Consider the following 15,896-nt stretch of genomic DNA (forward strand, 5'->3'; position numbering starts at 1 on the left):
CCTCCCAGCAACCTGCTCTTTTTGCTTCCTTTCTCCTGTGCAGCCCCATGAGGGTGAAAGGGCTTCCTGGAAGCCTGTCCCCACCCAGGTCCCCAAGCACCAGCACCTTTCTGGTCACACCCACGTAGGGCACTGAGACACAGATCTTCCCACAGCCCTTGCACCCAACCCAGGAAGGAGTGCCAGAGGGAGGAATACATGTGATTTGGACAGGTGCTCTTGTTCACAGACTTGGGGCCACATGTCAAGCACGTGGGCTCCAACGAGGAGTGAGGCCTCTCATGCATGCACCCATGTATGTACTTGGCAGGAGCCAGCCTTCCACATGTTGGATGAGAAGAGTGTAGAAGGCCAGGGCAGAGGGCCAGAACTGCAGGGAGGCTCAGTATGGCTAAGAATTGCAGGCAGGGAGGGACAGAAATAGCCTGAGGGGGCTTTACAGAGCTCCTGGCCTAGCCCTGAGACTTGCTGGCTCCCAGGAGCCTGAGAAGGGCCCTCCTGACAGCCAGGAGGTGACCAAGGGCACCTCCTCCAGCCAGGCGCCAGGCTAGATGGGATGAGATCTAGATGAATTTCCAGAGGCAGCTCCAGAGAGGGAGGCAGGTAGTAGGAATCAGGGGCAAGCGGATGGGAGCCAACAGCCTGGCAGTGTCTCACTTAGGGACCCTGGCTATCAGCTGGCTCTGTCCCTCTCTTCATTAGCACTTTAACTAGCACTTGGAACTAGCTGACAAGAGCAGGCCTGGAGCCTGCAACACCAGGTAAGGGGACCAGAAGATCTGAGCAGAAGGCTACTTCCCCCAACCCAACCTTTTTTAGCCGGAAACCTACTGCAGGACCCATATCTGAACCCCACTGCAGGTACAAGCTGCTGGTTGAGTGCTTAGCATCTTTTGCAGATACAGGCCTCCTAGGCTCAATGAAGCACTTGAAAATGCAAATTCCACCAGTAACCTTCCCTGGGGACACCAGCATCTCTGATGTGCAGCAGGTATGCCCAGAACTGCCGGGTTGATCGACAGCTTGGACACCCTGAGTTACACCGTCTTCTCCTCTAACCCCCTCCCTTCCAAATCTTTCTTCACTGTTTTCTTTCTCCTTCCTGTCTCCATCTCTTCCCTTGTTCCTCATTCCTTTCTGTCTTTAAACCCCGTTAGTCTCCTGGTCCCCCCTCCAAAATGACAAAAACAAGACAGGTTTAGAAACCTCCCCCCACCCCGCCACACACACTTGCCCAGTTTCTCTTAAGAGCAGTCTAGTATAACGGGGCGGGGGGGAGAGGGCTAATTCCTCCAAAACAGACAGACTCATAGAACCCTAGAGCTGGAAGGACGGAAGCAACTGAGTGCGCTGTGTGCTTGGTGACTTTAAAGGATCACCTGGTCCAAAATTCTCAGATGAGGAAACCAGGCTCAGAAAGGCCCTAGAGAGAGCAGAGCCAGGACTCACACACAGCTCTTCTGACTTCCAGTGCTTTTTGTGTGAAACACACACACACACATCCATTGTGTCACCCCCCTGCTGAGAATCTCTGGAGGCTTCTGAGACCAAAATCAGAGTACCCATTAGGCCTGCATGGAGCGGCCCCGCCCAGTCTCCAGCCTCACATACACCATGCTCCACCGACACGGACCCTGTCTCACTCCCTTTAACTTGCTGTGCTCCCTCTCACTGCAAGGCTTTTGCATGTACTGCTTCCCTGTCCTTTTTCAACTGTTAGCTCTTAGTCCTCTTTCAAATCTCAGGTCAAATGGCCTCTGTATATCCTCATAACCCAATGTGTCAATCTTTTAGACTATTTATCACAGCTACGATTTTATATTTTTTATAATCTCTTACGTTAGATTGTACCTTCTGTGAGGGTGTGAGCTAGGCCTGGCTTTGCTCTGTCTCCTCCCTGGCAGAGTGTGGCACACTGCAGTTGTTCAATCAACATTTACTGGATAGATGAATGTCCATTACGTGGTCCCCTGGAGCATCAAGTAGGCACCACCTGTCTTCTATGGAAGGTAGGACCAAGGATCTCTGAATCCTGAGGGGCAGTGCAGGCAGTGAGAATACTGTGGCCTTTGGAGTCAGAAACCAGGATTTGAGCCCCTGTTGTGCCATGTGCAGGACCCTAGATGAATCACAGCCTGTTTCCTGATCTATAAAAAGGGAGACGCTCAGATCTAGCTCATAAGACTTCCATACAGAGCGAATCATTTTTTTTTTTTATTATGCTTTAGTGAAAGCTTACAAAGCAAATCAGTTTCTCATTAAACAGTTAATACAAAAATTGTTTTGTAACACTGGTTGCCAACCCCGCAATGTGTCAACACTCTCCCCTTCTCCACCCCAGGTTCCCTGTTTCCATTCATTCAGTTTTCCTGTACCTTCCTGCCTTCTTGTCTTTGCTTTTGGGCTGGTGTGCCCATTAGTCTTGTATACATGATTGAAAAACAAAGCACGTTCCTCACATGTGTTATTACTGGCCCTACAGACCTATCCAATCTTTGGCTGAAGGGTGAACCTCAGGAGCAGCTTCAGTACTGAGTTAAAAGGGGGCCATACTCTTGGGGTTTCTCCAGTCTTTGTCAGACCAGCAAGCCTGTTTTTTTTTTGCGTGTGAATTTGAATTTTGTTCTACGTTTTTCTCCTGCTCTGTCTGGGACCCTGCCACAGCAGTCAATGGTGGTAACCGGGCACCATCTAGTTGTTCTGGGCTCAGTCTGGTGGAAGTTATGGTAGTTGTGGTCCATTAGTTCTTTGGACTAATCTTTCCCTTGTGTCTTTAGTCTTCTTCATTCTCCTTTGCTCCAGCCAGGATGGGGCAAGTCGATGTATCTTAGATGGCCTCTCACAGCTTTTGAGACCCCACATGCTATTTACCACAGTCGGATGTAGAACATTTTCTTCATAGGCTAGGTTATGCCAATTGAGCTAAATGTCCTCCAAGACCACAGTCCCCAGCCCTCAGCCCAGTAGCTCAGTCCCTCAAGGCATTTGGATGTATCTGTGAAGCTTCTATGACTTCCCCAGTATTGTGTACTGTCTTACCCTTCACTAAAGTTACCACTTATCTAGTGTATAGTGTTTTTCCCTCCCTGAAAAAAAAAAAAAAAAAAATAGTGTTTTTCCCTCCCTAGTAACCATCAAAGATTGTTTCTTTCTGTGTGGAAACATTTTCATGTATTTTTATAATAGTGATCTCATACAGTATTTGTCCTTCTGTGATTGATTTATTTCACTCAGCATAATGCCCTCCAGATCCACCCATGTTGTGAGATATTTCACAGATTCATCATTGTTCTTTATCGTTGCGTTGTACTCCATTGTGTATATGAACCACCGTTTGTTTCTCCACTCATCTGCTGACAGGCATCTAGGTTGTTTCCACCTTTTGCTATTGTGAATAGTACTGCAATGAACATTGGTGTGCATGTGTTTATTCATGTGACGGCTCTTATTTTTCTCTAGGAGTGGGACTGCTGGATGGTGTTTCTATTTCTAGCTTTTTACAGGAAGCACCACAGTGTTTTCCAAAATGGCTGTACCATTTTGCATTCCCACCAGCAGAGCGTAAGAGTTGCAAACTCCCCGCAACCTCTCCAACATTTGCTATTTTCTGTTTTTTTGATTAGTGCCAGCAATGTCAGGGTGAGAGGATATCTCATTGTAGTTTTGATTTACATTTCTCTAACGGCTTTTTTTTTTTTAACGGCTAGTGATCGCGAGCATTTCCTCATGTGTCTGTTAGCCACCTGAATGTATTCTTTGTTGAAGTGTCTATTCATAACCTTTGCCCATTTTTTAACTGAATTATTTGCGTTTTTATTGTAGAGGTATTAGATTTTCCAACAGATTTTAGAGACTAGACCTTTGCTGGATATGTCATAGTTTCCAAATTTTTTTTCCCAGTCTGTAGGTTCTCTTTTTACTCTTTTGGTGAAGCCTTTTGATGAGCATAATGTTTAATTTTTAGTAGATCCCGTTTATCCAGCTTATCTTCAGGTATTTGTGTATTGTTACTTATGGTTTATATCCTGTTTATGCCATATATTAGGGCCCCTGGCGTTGACACTATTTTTTCTTCTATGATCTTTATAGTTTTGGGTTTTATATTTAGGTCTTTGATCCATTTCGAATTAGTTTTTGTGTGTGGTGTGAGGTATGGGTCCTGTTTCATTTTTCTATAGATGGACATCCAGTTTTGCCAGCACCATTTGTTAAAAAGACTGTCTTTTCCCCATTTAATGTACTTTGGGCCTTTGTCAAAGATCAGGTGGCTGTAGGTAGATGGATTTACATCTGGGTTCTCAATTCTGTTCCATTGGTCAATATGCCTATCATTGTGTAAATGATTTTTCTTGACACATAAAAAAACCAACCAAGCCCATTGTCATCGAGTCGATTCTGACTCACAGCGACCCTATAGGACAGAGCAGAACTGCCTCATAGGATTTCCAAGGAGCGGCTGGTGGATTCAAACTGCTGACCTTTTGGTTAGCAGCCAAGCTCTTAACCACTGAGTTGCTAGGGCTCCTAGGAGCCAAATAAAAGGTAGATCGTATTATCACTACTCCAGAGGCATTGCAAGGAAGCTGAGAGGGGCTCCTGGTAGTGAAGACAAGGTGCTAAGGGACTGCGTCAGGTCCTTTCCTTTGGAAGAAAGCATAAGTCCTGTTACCAAAACAAAAAACAAAACCCAGTGCCGTCGAGTTGATTCCAACTCATAGCGACCCTATATGATGTCCTGTTAGTATATGTGAAATAATAACAACTTTAAAGGAAGGCAACCAGGAAAGAAGAGCTGGGTTAAGCTTGAGGAAAGAAAACATCTACAACTTTACTCAGGAGATGATAAGCTTGGAAGGTAGCAAGGAAGGAATGGGAAAATGTTGAGGGAGAAACTACCTCAAGCATCCAGAACAGCTGCACAGAGGCATGGGAAGATCATGGACATCTGCCTAAATTACAACGCATCACATAAGAATTTCAATGAATTCTAAACATGAGGGCTTCCACCTCCTTCAGTACCTGATGGTCTGCTCTCTGGGGCCCAATAGTAAGAGTTACCATTTATCAAGCACTTTCTGTGTACCAGACATCTGCTAAGCACTTTAGCTGTCTGGTCTTATCTAACCCTTACAACAACTTTGTGACATTAGTATAACTGTCCCACTTTATAGATGGAGAAACAGGTTCTCCACAGTGGGATAATTTGTCCGAGGCCAGACAGCTAAAGCAAACAGAGTCAGGACTCCAACACCAGCGCTCTAAGAAAAGCAAAGTGAGGCCAGGTGAGGAGGGGGGAATAGAAAAATTGAAGCTGAAGAGAGGCTTGAAACACAGGAAGACCACTGACCTAACACATAGGGGCCAGGGCAGGAGCCTCTGAGGAGAGGGAAGGAAGGGTGCAGCGCCTGCGGGAGAGAGGATTTGGGCTATAGGATTTTCAGAAATTAGAGCAGAGACCATGAAAATTACAGTCGTTACAATTCACAATTCTTAGATGTAGATACATATTTAGGTTTTAATACTTTATTCAGTGTGTGAAAAACAATGCCCTCCAGACCTGCCATCATCATGAAGAGCCCAGCAAGTTTTCAATGGCTAATGTTTTTTGAGGAGTCCCTGGGTGGTACAAAGAGTTAACACACTGGCTACAAACTGAAGGGTTGGAGGTTCAAGTCCACCAAGAGACACCTCAGAACAAAAGGCCTGGTGATCTACTTCCAAAAAACTCAGCCATCGAAAACCCTATGGGTTTTCTACTCTGACACACACGAGGTGGCCACAAGTTGGAATAGACTCGACTTTTTTTTTTTAAGTTATCTGAATCTTCTTGTTAATCTGTGCTGACCTGTTGAGAAGTACCTCTGCAGGCTCATCTCTCTAAGCAAAGGCTTCTAGTCTGAGTGCTTACAGGTGACCTAGCTTTCTGATCAATTACAGATGAATCATGCCAAAGGGCTTCAGCTGAGAGCTGATGGAATTTGAACTGATGATGCATAATCCATCCAGCCACATTCCAACCCGGAAAAAGGTGGGTGATGAGGGCTCTATAGTAGGCTTCTGAGTTTTACCTTAAAGCCATCATCTCAAAGCAGCACTGCAGTCTTTAAAGGGCAGTGCACCAGACTGTTTAAAACACTTTCCAAGTCACTGAATATAAACTGAGCCTTGCTGGGCCACATATCTGGTTTCCTCCTTTCCCTTAACCAATATTTGATAAGAGTTTGACTCCATGGTGGAAGGAAGAGGGAGAGCAGTGCTGTGTGTGTGTAAAAATACAACGTCGATGGATAGGGTCAGGTGAGGCAAGGCTTCCCTTCACTAATGTCTTCCTGCACCCCCCAGTATTTCCTGGAAATTCTCAGTGAGGCATGGAAGAGTTGAGCAAGCAAGGGAATCGCATACAAGTGAGCCACTCAGCTGACATTTTTACTCTTAGTAATTCAAATTGGAAACCTTCCAATGCAGAAAGACAGAGAGAAAGTGACCCATGTTCACAGCTCCACTTGTGGGGATGGTAATGCAGATGCCCAAGTGAGGGCAGAACTTGGCAAATGTGCCGTGGTTCCCCCATGGCCCAGCCTGTTGAGGTCCTCCCAAGAAAACAGACCTAAAAACACTGATGTGGATGCCTCCCTTGGTCTTCTTGGTGACCTTTGACCAAGCACCTCAGTCGGCTACAGGAGAGATGGGTGGGGCACAGTCTGCATCAGTCTTTGGCCCTGGCCTCCACCTCGTCTGACCCTGCCCACCACCACCAGCAGTCACCTTCACGGGTGCCTACACAGCAGTGCTGGCTGAAATCTCAGCATGATGAGGGCTGGGCTAGCCCAACTGCCTAAGTCCTGTAACACAGAACCCCAGGGCCAGGGAGACCGTGAGGCCTCAGTCCCTCATGGCTTCAGCCCAGGGCAGTGATGCTGTGGAGCACCAGTGCCAGGTGTTGGGCCCACTGCCCAGGAAGGGCCAAGGCCTCGACAGCCCCTGCCCTGGACAGGTCCAGGCCTGCTGCCATTACAGAGAGCCCAGTCCACAAGGTTCACCTCCTCACACTCCTCATCCCCAGAAGGCACAGCCAAATGAAGCCCAGGACAAGCCATGACTGCAGCGCCACATGCAGAAAGCAGGACACAGGAGCCAACTGGAGACTTCCTCTTCTTTCAGACCACGCAAAGACAGGGAGCGGCTCAGGCCCAGGCCAGAGGCACACCAGAGGTCCTTCAAGCCTGGCTCAAATGTCCCTCTTGTGCCCTAGTTAACATTACAACCCCACACACCCCACATTCCCTAGCCCCCTTCACTGCTTACACTTCTTCCATAGCATGTATCACTTTCTAATTGTCTACGTAATTTGCCTTTTTTTTGTTTACTGTCTGTCTTTTCCCACAAGATTGCCAGCTTCGTGAAGGGTGTGTTTTTGTCTGTTTTGTTTACTGTTATGTTCCCAGGGCCTACAAGATAGGCACTTAGCAAATATTTGTCAATAAGAGAATAGCACTTTCACTAAGTCACTAGCTGCAGGATCTCAATGCCCTGGCTGCTTGGGGAACCTCCTGGGTAGCAGGTCTGTGAACTAGCCTCTAGTTCAGGCATGCAGGGCTCCCTAGAAGGCAGCATGGTGGTAGAAAAGCAAGAACCCCGCTGTCAGGCAGACATGGCTGCTAACAGGCTGTGTGATCTTGTTCCTTAAGTCCTCTGAACCTGTTCCTCATCTTTAAAACAGGGATAATAGTACCTACCTCACAGAATTTTGTGAGAATTAAAGATAAGGTACAAAATAACCTGCAAGGTGCTCCTAGTCATCTCCTCGTAGGGCACCCTGATGTAGCAACAACAAGGAAACGGCTATCCAGGGGCTCTGCAGTTACAACAAGAACCCCGACTACAGCATCCCACACAGGATTTGCTGGATACTAGTGCCTTAGCAGGGTCCTTATCCAGATCTGGAATGGCAAGCTGTCCCTCAAGATTCTCCCCGAAAGGAGAAATCTTAGAACTTGAATTATTCTAAGAGATAATGAGTCTAAGATGTTTCCTAGGGCATCCCTTGTTGTGGTCCTCTCTGGATACCTGGAATTTACTGCCTTCCTACTAAAAAACTCTCTTAGACCAGGCCATGAGTCCCGTTAGCATCTCTGTTTCTGGGACATTTTACCAGCCCCTCCTCAAAGGAAAGATCATTTCAGAAGGTCTGGCATGAGAAAGACAGAGTTTTAATAACCCAGCGAAGAACACGACCACCAGTGTAGAGTTATCCGCACATGTCTCTCCTAAACACCCCACCTCTGCCCAGAGTACTCTAAACATACGCCCTTCATGGACAGTAACAGGCAAATCTCTGTGAGCTGCAGGACTTACAAGCCAAGTCAAAATGGCAGTGTCCAATCTCTCTTCCTCTCATTCATTATGGTCTAGCCACCATGGCCACTGGTCAGCTCCTCCAACAAGTGAACTGATTCCTCCCGTCCTTAGGACCACTGCACTGTGATGTTCCCTCCACCCAGAACACTCTGTATGGGAATCATACGTTGATTCCTCCTTATCATTCATGTATCAGCTTAAATGTTCCCTCCCAAAACAGGCCTTTCTTGACTACCAGCCCCAGTTATTCTCTCACCCTCTTTCCCATCACCCTGTGGTATCTCCTTCAGAACACTTACCACTCTGATATTATCTTGCTTACTTATTTGTTGACATGCTTACTGTCTGTGCCCCCTTCTTGATCCTAAACCCCACAAAAGTAGGGACTCTGTCTTATTCACTCTGTACCCCTGGTGCCTGGAAAAATGCCAAGTCCAGAGCAGGTTTTCAATGAATGTCTGCTGAACAAATGAATGAATGCATCATGAACCAGCTGTTTTGGGTAGAACCAAGGGCCCTGGTTTCCAGTGTGAGATCCACAGGAAAAGTAGGCAAAAAGGCACTGAGGGGCCTGATGCCTACTGAGTGCCCTGAATGTGACTCACATCCATCAGGGCACCAAGTTCACTCATTCTCATCCTCTCAGGTCCGCTCGGTCTCTCCACTGTCCCATTTGCTCCCTGGCAGCTCACCCACACGGGGCTTACCACAGAGAATAAGAAGGTAGCTCTGTTTTCCTTCAGATCAGATGTCACTAGAACACAGTTCAGGAAATACTGTGGCTCCATGCCCTGTCCAATGATTTGGAGCTGGGTATCTCAGCATAAACTCCAACAAGGGCCGAGTAAATGGAGGGTTTTCTCAAGAGAGCTGGATTTCCTCTCTCCTCCTCATCACTTAAAGCAACCAAGAGGTCTCTCTCCTCTTGGCTGTTGGTAGGGCCAGTCACCTTTCTAGGACACCTCCCACTCTGGTAGGCAAGTAGCAGCTGTGCCTGGAGCAGACCCAGACCGAGCCCTGCACTCCGACGCAGGGGGCCAAGCCCGTGCTCAGAAGTGACTGGCTCCACAGTGGCATCAGGAGCTGTGCTGGGCTCTAGGGCTCCTGAAACCCCCACCAAGCCAGCCACGGAGGGGAAACTGGTTTACCAGGGCCCAATTACAGGTGTTTAACTAAACGGAATCCTTCAGAAAAGCTACTGGGGGACGAGCCTACCGTCCCAGGGCAGGGGGCTCACAGAATGAGAGGTTAGGGGTGGGCTTCCTGTGTGGAAAACCACAGCAAAGGAAGAACTCTGAAGAAGAAATTCAGGAGCCACTGCAACTGAGGGGCCTCTGCCCACACTCTTAGCCTGAAGTTCCAACCCACCTCTGCCTGAAAACGTTCCCTCCCCGCCCCCACCCCTTCCCTATGCTGTTTCATTTCCTTTCAGAAAACTTTGTTTTGGTTTGATATTTGCCTCTAGGCCGCTGGGAGAATTTTCTGAGCTTTGTTTCTCTTCTTGTTTCTAGGATACCTGAGCTGCCTCCTAGAGCAACAAAACGCAGTAGGAACAAGAAGGGGGTGGGGTGGGGTGGGGTGGGGGTTAGGATCACCAGATAGGAAGGAGCAAGGGAGAAAAAGGAGCCTGATTTCATTCACAGACTTTGGTGGCCCCTTTAGACACCCCAGAGGCCTATCAGGGGGCTCCAGCATAGAGCAAAACTAAAACACCCAGAAAGGGGCCATTTGCAAAGAGAGACCTTGAAGTTCCAGGAAACCAAAAGGTCAGGGAGCAGATTAGGGGCACTGCCCAGGGCTAGCCCAAGCCAAGCACACTCAGGAAACCTGCTAGAGGTCACAGCAGAGGAGGCTCCACACACTACCTGGAAGATAATGGCTCCCAGGCACATGCACCAGGCTGGGACCTGCCCAGAAACGCCACACACACCCTTAATGGCGCCAGGCCTGGGGCTTGGGCGTGTGGGAAAGACTGTGGGGAGCAGAGCTCCATACTCCTCACAGCAGGGGCACAGGGCTCAGCATGCACTGGGCAGCACCCCAGGCCTTTCCGGCCTATCCTACTTCCAGCCCTAGCCCCACCTCCGACAAGAAGGAACCTGGCTTTCCCAGGCAGGGCAGGAATGAGTAGAATTCCCCTGGGGCAGGCTGCACAGGGTTCTCCAGCTCTGGAGGTCATTCATCCACTTGCTTGTGGAGAAGGAGGTCAGCCAGCCCCCGCAGGCAGTGCAACTCCCCGAACGTCCCCACCACAAACATCAAACACACTCAGGAGGCAGACTGACCCAGAGCCAGGGCCAGAAGTCTTTTCCCTGGCACAGACCCAGCTGCCCCCAAACTGGGCTCTTCTCATTCGATGTCAGATAGGCAGCATAGGGGAAAAGCAGCTTTTAAATACAAGCAGAAGTTCTGGTCTTCCCCACTCCATGCTACTTTAAGAATTAAGAGCTCAGCAGCCAGACTACTTGGGGGCTGGAATCCCAGCACAGACCCTAGCTGTGTGGCCTCGAAAAAATTGCTTAACTTCTGTGAATCTCAGTTCTCCCCTAAAATATGGGGATGATTAACAGTACCAAGCTCCGAGCGTTGCTCTAAGTACTGCCAGTACCAGCTGCAGTCAAGTCAATTCGGATTTAGGGCCACCCCTGTGTGCTGGAGCAGAACTGTACCATGGTGTTTTCAATGGCTGAGTTTTTGGAAGTAGATCACCATGCCTTTCTTCCGAGGCTCTTCCGAGGCACTTCTGGGAATGTTTTAAAATTGATTTAAAATGTGAATATACTAAAAAACATTGAATTGTATATTTTAAGTGGATAAATCCTATGGTATATGAATTACATCTCAATAAAGCTATTTTAAAAAACAACTACAAAGCAGTTATTAAAGATGGTGTTGGGAGCTGTGTGTAATAAAGTGCAAATCTATATCTATGTGTGGGTGTGTGGGGTAGACGGACAAAAAGCAGGACAGGATGGCAACAAGGACAACACCCAACAAAGAGCCCTGTATCTCCCTCACAAAAATTAGCCTGGATGTATTTCCCAGAAGCTATCAGAAAACCCCTGCCTACCCCAGCTGGTTCATCATGGCTACAAACTCCCATGCAACAAGATCTCTTCAAGGCACTTACCCAGCTGGGTAGGCAACTAAACCTGACCGGGGGTCACAGGCGAGTCCTCTGCCTCCAGACACTGTTATTCCCAGCACCTTCTCCAAAGTCACCTGTTACAGCGAGAGAGAGAAGAGACATGTTACAAACAGAGCGGAACAGGAATGGAGCCACAGAAGGAACCTGAGACCACCCCGCAGTGCTGGCTACTCTCCTAATGCTGCATTCTTCAAGAGAATGAGGTTACTCACTTCCCCAGGTTCTGTTCTGACCACAGGCATCTCTTGTTGTTGTTGTTAACAATATACACAGCAGAACATACACTAATTCAACAATTTCTGCTTGTACAATTCAGGGACACCAATTACATTTTTCAAGTTGTGCAACCATTCTTATCCTCCTTTTCAGATTTGTTCCTCTCCATTAACAAACTCACGGCCCCCTAAGTTTCCCATCTAACCATAAAAGCTGCTGTTGTCAATTCGATCCCATATAGTTCTTTAAAAGAGCACAATGCTCAAGGCAGATATTCTTTACCAATGAAGCTTAACTATTCTTCGGTTTAAAGAAGACATCGGGAGATATTTTTGATTTAAGGTTTAAAGATTTCAGGGCAATAGTTTTGGGGGTTCATCCAGCCTCAGTGGCTCCAGAAAGTATGAATTTCACGAGAATTTACAGTTCTGTTCCTCTTTTTTCCTCCCTTTGATCAGGATTCTTCCATAGATTCTTTGATCGAAACATTCAACAATGGTAGCTGGGCACCAGTTCTTCTTGTCCCATGGCAAAGGAGGCAGTTGTTCATGGAGGCAATTAGCCACACATTCTATTTCCTCCTCCTATTCCTGACTTTCCTTGTTCCTCTGTTGCTGCACACCAACAGAGACCGCAAACTTTTAAGGCCCCAGGCACTATACCACCGAACCAGGAGGTAGAACAGAAGCACTAAAACGATATGGACATAGGCCTCTTGACCACATGAAAAAGCCAGTGTGCTTGATCTGCTTTTAGCAGGGCTCAGCCTGCTGGTTGCATGGGGAAAAAAATTAACTGGCCACAGAGGAACAAGCATTCCCTCAATCCAGGAGGGTACCATTTACAAGATACAGTCTTGGGTCCTCAGGCCCCCAGAGTTGGGGAGGTCACTGATCTTCATGCCTTGGCCATTCTGATCTACTAAGAACCGGAGAGTGTTACGTATCAACTAGGTAACGCGTACCATCCCTGATCACTGCATTCCATCAAGTCCTTCCCCTCTATCAGAGGACTCTACCCCCTCAAATGTCTGCCAGTTCAGAAAGACTGTATGTCCAGGAGGCAGAAACATGGCTTAACACTGTGTTTTGCAAAGCACAGATGCTCAGAGTACTCCAATTACTATTATTAAGCCACAACTCCCACAGAGGTGAAAGCGAAACAGAGATTCTAAGAGGACATGGCCACACAAGAATTCACCATCATTGTCCTCTCATCACTATTGTTACCCTGCGCCGTCTGCAGCCCCAGGGCCCACACTGAACCAATCTTAAATTAGTTCACTGGCCTTGTTACATGATCCCATGTGAGATTCAGACTACCCTGTAATCTCCTGCTTGTCACTCCAGGTCCAGTCTCCTCTAGCACTGCCTGGGCTTCCTGCACTGGCCCTCCTCAGGAATGTCTCTGGTGTTCCTTGGCTCAGGGAGAGGGCCTCTGAATACAGAACGGCCATGTGAACAGGCTAGCCTGTACTCTGCTATGAAAACTCTGACCCTGAGGAGAGTCTTGAAGGCCCTAGGAGAGCCAAGTGAACCAGATACACTTCAGGGGTGTTCCTGCCTTGTGGCAGGATGGTCTACTCTCAGCCCAGGCCAGTTCTAGAGAGGGAATCTCAGAATCAGTTAGGATAGTTTTAGAATCTCCTTTCTTTTACTATACTAACTGGGAAATTCAGAGTGCTCCTAGAGGGCCTGTTTAAATTCTTATCTCCAAGGACCATTCTAGTTTGAATTAGGTTGGTGGCTAAAGACCAAAACAAGTCTCCCAGAACATTAAAAACCAACTAAACGTATTAAAACCTATACCCCAGAAAGGTCTTCAAGAGTCTTCTGTGCTTCTCAAGGCTGCAGACCAAGAATTCCAACACATGTCTACTCACTGACAGAAGCAGCTTAAGAACAGGACACCACACCAACCCATAGCCCCCTGGCAAGTGCCAAACTTGCCAGTTACCCTTTGGCCTATTTGAGGTGCTGAGCCCAGTATGGGATAAACTGATTTTAGCCTACCCTAAACATTCTTGATAATTTGCCCAATTTATGCCGCCTTTCACACTTTTTCTCAGCTTAATGACTCCCTGGCACCTTCCTGAAAGGCCTGAGCACCAGGTACTGACTGTTGTTGCTGGGTGCCATCGAGTCGATTCTGACTCATAGCAACCCTATAGGACAGAGTAGAACTGCTCCATAGGGTTTCTTGGCTGTAATCTTTAGGGAAGGAGATTGCCAGGTCTTTCTCCCACAGAGCCACTGGGTGGGTTTGAACCGCCAGCCTTTTGGTTAGCAGCTGTGCACTTACACGTTGCACCACCAGGGCTCCTTAGGTACTGACTAAAAAAAAAAAAAAATTTGACTGGAGAGCACAAAATCATCCAGGGGAAGTGGGGGTAGGGATACACAGTTCAGGTCACCACCCCTTATCCTGGGCACTGCACCCTTAACTGTCCCAGGAGGGATGCTCAGGAACATTCCTGGTGCACCAACTGCCTACACAGAAAAGAGGGGCCTGAGGCCAGCACTACCCACATGGATGGGAAAGGTCACAAAGTCAAGAGCCCTAGCTAAAAGGCTGCTCAACTCCTATTCTCTTCAAGCTCATCTCATTTCAGGCAAATTCTTTCGATTCAATTTTGCAGGAATCCTACCCTTATGCTTCAGCTTTGGTCCCAAGAAATCAGAGCAGTATGTTGGTTCTCAGCTGCCCTGCCCTCTGACTGGAATCTGCGTGGGCGTTTTGTGGGTATATGATCCATATCCACAGAAAATTAATTCTGAAACTATCTTGACTTTTTCAACACCAGTCTAAAGCAGGAAGGACACATGGATTACCCAGACCCCAAAGACTGGTTTTTATCAAACTTTTTTGACCATGATCCACAGTAAGAAACACATTTTATATCATGACCCAGTACATACATACATGCATATGTGTGCATGTGTACAGAACTAAAATTAAAGTTCTACAAAACAGTACTTACTGTTATTGCATGTGATACACTCTACTCTCTATTCCATTTCATTAAAAAAATCATTCTGGTCATGGCCCACTTCACTGATTTCATGGGCTGAAAGCTCCAGCTCGAGAAACTCTGTCACAGACCATCCCTTTCCACCAGGCCTGGGTGACAGGCTCTGACCTCTGGTCTCTCTGTGGTCCTCAGTCACTTTCCTCCCTGTGCAATGGAACACGCTTCCGGGCTAGGAAAACCCCAAGAGCAGGAGTTTGCCTGGGCTCAAAGGCTTGGCTAATTTTCAAAGGATTTATGGCTCTTTGCTTTTTCTGGCTTTCTGAGCAGCTATCCAAGGAAGAAAAGGCAGTTTCCTTTGGCTCCTGTGGAGGGTGAGGAGAGGGAAAAAGATTCAGGGGCATCAGCTGGTTTTTATTTTATGTTCTTAACTCAAACCAGCTTCCTGTTTGCAGGGAGGTTTTGGGCTGAGCTCCACTTTCAATGGATCTGAGAGTCCAGAGCTTCTGTAAGGTCTCCAGCATCTAGGCTTATTTTGCAAGGTTCAACATAACAAACTATAAAATATCAACTCTCTCTCTGATAACCTTCTCCCCATTCTCTTTCCAAAAAGCCTGTAGCTTCCACTTGCCCTGGAAAATGGAAACACCTGGATACCCCCTCCCAACCCACCACAGGCCAAACTGCCCAAGTCTAGACGGTGGTGTGCTGGGGTTGGTTTGCATCAGCTCCCAAGAGCTGATTGCATACATCTTTTCCCTGCTCCATATTCAGGGACAGCACATCGGTAGCTTGAAAGCACCACAGTCAGGGTACCTGCACCATGGAAATCAGCAAATGCTACATATTTAACAGCACACCCCTGAGTTCAAGCCACTATTCTCTCTCACTTGGACTGCTCCCAGCTGATCTCCCTGCCTTAGCCCTCACCCCCTACAGTCTTTTCTCAACATGACAAGCCAAAGTGCTTCTTTTAAAACACAAGTGAGATCATGTCATTACTCTCCTCAAAACCCTCAAGTTCAAATCCAAATACCTTACTGAAGTTTACAAGGCCCTAAACCATGTGGCCTCTCTTGTCTCACTTTCTGTAGTCACCCCCTCTACTCACTCCCCTCCAACTAACCTGGCCACCTTAAGCACCACAAACAGAGCCTAGTCTCAGGTCCTTCACATATGCTATTCCTTCTACTGAAAGGTTCTTCC

General features: G+C 47.5%; 1 protein-coding gene across 10 annotated transcripts in view; it reads right to left on the reverse strand.

The window, feature by feature from the left end:
* Positions 1–15,896, reverse strand: part of MAPKBP1 (mitogen-activated protein kinase binding protein 1) — a 51,706-nt gene that overhangs the window by 16,713 nt on the left and 19,097 nt on the right. For 7 of the 10 annotated variants that reach the window (XM_023558694.2, XM_064292175.1, XM_023558693.2 and 4 more), the window contains exon 2: positions 11,489–11,580. The exons of 1 other annotated variant lie outside the window; for it this stretch is intronic. In XM_023558694.2, coding sequence (XP_023414462.2) covers positions 11,489–11,580 — 92 coding nt within the window. Of the gene's footprint in view, positions 1–1,851; positions 4,642–11,488; positions 11,583–15,896 lie in introns of those variants that run through there. 2 more of the 10 variants (XM_064292176.1, XM_064292177.1) reach the window with 2 other exon arrangements.

The sequence above is a fragment of the Loxodonta africana genome, chromosome 10 (assembly GCF_030014295.1).
Source record: "Loxodonta africana isolate mLoxAfr1 chromosome 10, mLoxAfr1.hap2, whole genome shotgun sequence".
NCBI classification, from domain to species: domain Eukaryota; kingdom Metazoa; phylum Chordata; class Mammalia; order Proboscidea; family Elephantidae; genus Loxodonta; species Loxodonta africana.